The sequence below is a fragment of the Rhyacophila brunnea genome, unplaced genomic scaffold, assembly GCF_057557595.1.
Source record: "Rhyacophila brunnea isolate RB1 unplaced genomic scaffold, BYU_Rbru_1.0 scaffold_90, whole genome shotgun sequence".
In the NCBI taxonomy this organism is placed as follows: domain Eukaryota; kingdom Metazoa; phylum Arthropoda; class Insecta; order Trichoptera; family Rhyacophilidae; genus Rhyacophila; species Rhyacophila brunnea.
Genome location: NW_028233362.1, coordinates 30,008 through 32,410, shown reverse-complemented (window position 1 = coordinate 32,410; position 2,403 = coordinate 30,008). Strand labels below are relative to the sequence as shown.

The 2,403-nt window shown below is 29.3% G+C and overlaps 1 protein-coding gene across 1 annotated transcript; it reads left to right on the top strand.

The window, feature by feature from the left end:
- Positions 1-275: 275 nt before the first annotated feature.
- LOC147063142 (uncharacterized) lies at positions 276-999 on the top strand. Its single transcript, XM_085960144.1, has one exon. It carries the CDS (start codon positions 349-351, stop codon positions 997-999), a length of 651 nt encoding a protein of 216 aa, XP_085816270.1. The 5' UTR covers positions 276-348.
- Positions 1,000-2,403: the final 1,404 nt, after the last annotated feature.

Genomic DNA, 2,403 nt, shown 5'->3' with positions numbered 1-2,403 from the left:
ATGACACAAGAAACCCAAAATGAACCCAAACGCGAGTTTCTTTTAGAACAAACTGAAGATCGATTTGTTCTTTTTCCAATCAAGTATCCCGATATATGGAAGATGTATAAGAAAGCACAGGCTTGTAACTGGTCAGCAGAAGAGGTCGATTTAAGTAAAGATAAAGAGCAATGGTTGCAGCTAAAAGAAGATGAACAATATTTTATTAAACATGTTCTTGCATTTTTTGCAGCTAGTGACGGTATTGTTAATGAAAACTTATTGGAAAGATTTGCAGCAGAAGTGCAAGTTCCTGAAGCAAGATGTTTTTATGGATTCCAAATTGCAATTGAAAATGTCCATGCAGAAATGTATAGCCTTTTGATTGAGACTTTGGTTCAAGATAGTGTTGAAAAAACCAGATTATTTAATGCAATTCATACCATTCCATGTGTAAGAAAAAAAGCTCATTGGGCTTTGAAGTGGATAACAGATGGTGAAAGTAGCTTTTCTAAACGGTTATTGGCATTTGCTTGTGTTGAGGGAATTTTCTTTTCCGGTGCGTTTGCTTCTATATTCTGGTTAAAAAAGAGAGGAACGATGAACGGTCTTTGTTTCTCAAATGAATTGATTTCAAGAGATGAAGGTCTTCATTGTCAATTCGCTTGTTTATTATATAGCAAATGTGCTAATAAATTACCAAAAGATGAGGTATACGGAATTGTTAAAGATGCGGTTGAAATTGAAAAAGAATTTCTGACTGATAGTTTACCTGTAAATCTAATTGGAATGAATTGTAAGTTAATGTGTGAGTACATAGAATTTGTGGCCGACGTTCTTATTGATCTTCTTGGTTACGATAAAATTTATGGTACTAAAAATCCATTTGACTTTATGGAAAATATTAGTCTAAGAGGAAAAACGAACTTTTTCGAAAAAAGAGTTGCTGAATACCAAAAACCTTATATCGGTGTTCAGGAACAAAACGACCAGACCTTTAGAATCGATGATGACTTCTAATAAATACAAATATCAATATAAAAAAGCTCTATTAACGTTTATTTTTTTTCAGAATCATATATTATTAGCAAACCCTTCTTTTTAAATTAATATTACTCTTCTATTGCTTTAGCCCTTCTTTCAAAATTATTAATTACTATTCTGAAGACTTAACCCTTCTTTTTAAAATTAATATTCTAAAGCTTTGGCCCTTCTTTCAAAATTATTAATTTCTATTCTGAAGACTTAACCCTTCTTTTTAAATGAATATTACTTTTCTAAAGCTTTGGCACTTCTTTCTAAATTAATTTTACTATTCTGAAGATTTAACACCTCTTTTAAAAATGAATATTACTCTTCTAAAGCTTTGGCCCTTTTTTCAAAATATTTATTTCTATGCTGAAGACTTAACCCTTCTTATTAAAATTAATTTTACTCTTCTAAAGCTTTGGCTTTTCCTTCAAAATTATTAATTACCATTTGGAGATTTAACCCTTCTTTTAAAATGAATATTACTATTCTAAAGCTTTGGCCCTTCTTTCAAAATATTTATTTCTATGCTGAAGATTTAACCCCTCCTTTTAAAATGAAAATTATTGTTCAAAGCTTTAGCAATTTCTATCAAGTTTATATATTTTAATTTAGCAACTTTTTTTATCAAATAAACTTTTTAGTCCGATTCATATTTCAATTTATGGCAGTAGCCTTAATTTTATGCTGTAAAACAGTTATGTTTGTAAAGCCCCTATAAACCTTTATTTATAATTTTATTATAACAAAACAGCTTCATTTATAATTTATAAATCTAAAAGTCACAAGTATATGCTATAAAATTATATAAAGGATACTTATTTATTCAGAATAAAAAAAGGAAATATTTGGATTTATACCTGTGATTTTTTGCAATAAATATGCTAATCGGTCAATAAAATCCTAATTCTAAAGTAAATTTTGATTTGATTTTTCAGAAACACGTTAAATTTTATAATATGCTTGACAATTAACTAGATAAAAAATGATTTTTTTATTATTAATTTGCAAAGTAATTTTATCATCAGATCTAACAATATCCTCATCCAAAAAAGAAATCGTTCCTTTAAACTACAAAGAATACAGACTATCCGGCGACTTAAAATCTCCAACATTTAGTATAAAACCGCATGATCTAATTCTAGGAGACGAAGATCACATCACATTTTTACGAAATTCAAATCTTAAAGGATACAAATTATATGTCCACAGCATACCATTATGTTTATCACCTGGTGGATCTTTAGAAGCATGTAGCGGACCAGAAGATGAGTACACTTTGTGGCGACTGAATGATCGTGGCAGAGGTATAACCATTTGTACGCAAAAACTAGTCGGTGAAAATTTAATGGACACTACCAATTTCTGTTTAACTGCACAAAAAAGCAATTGTTT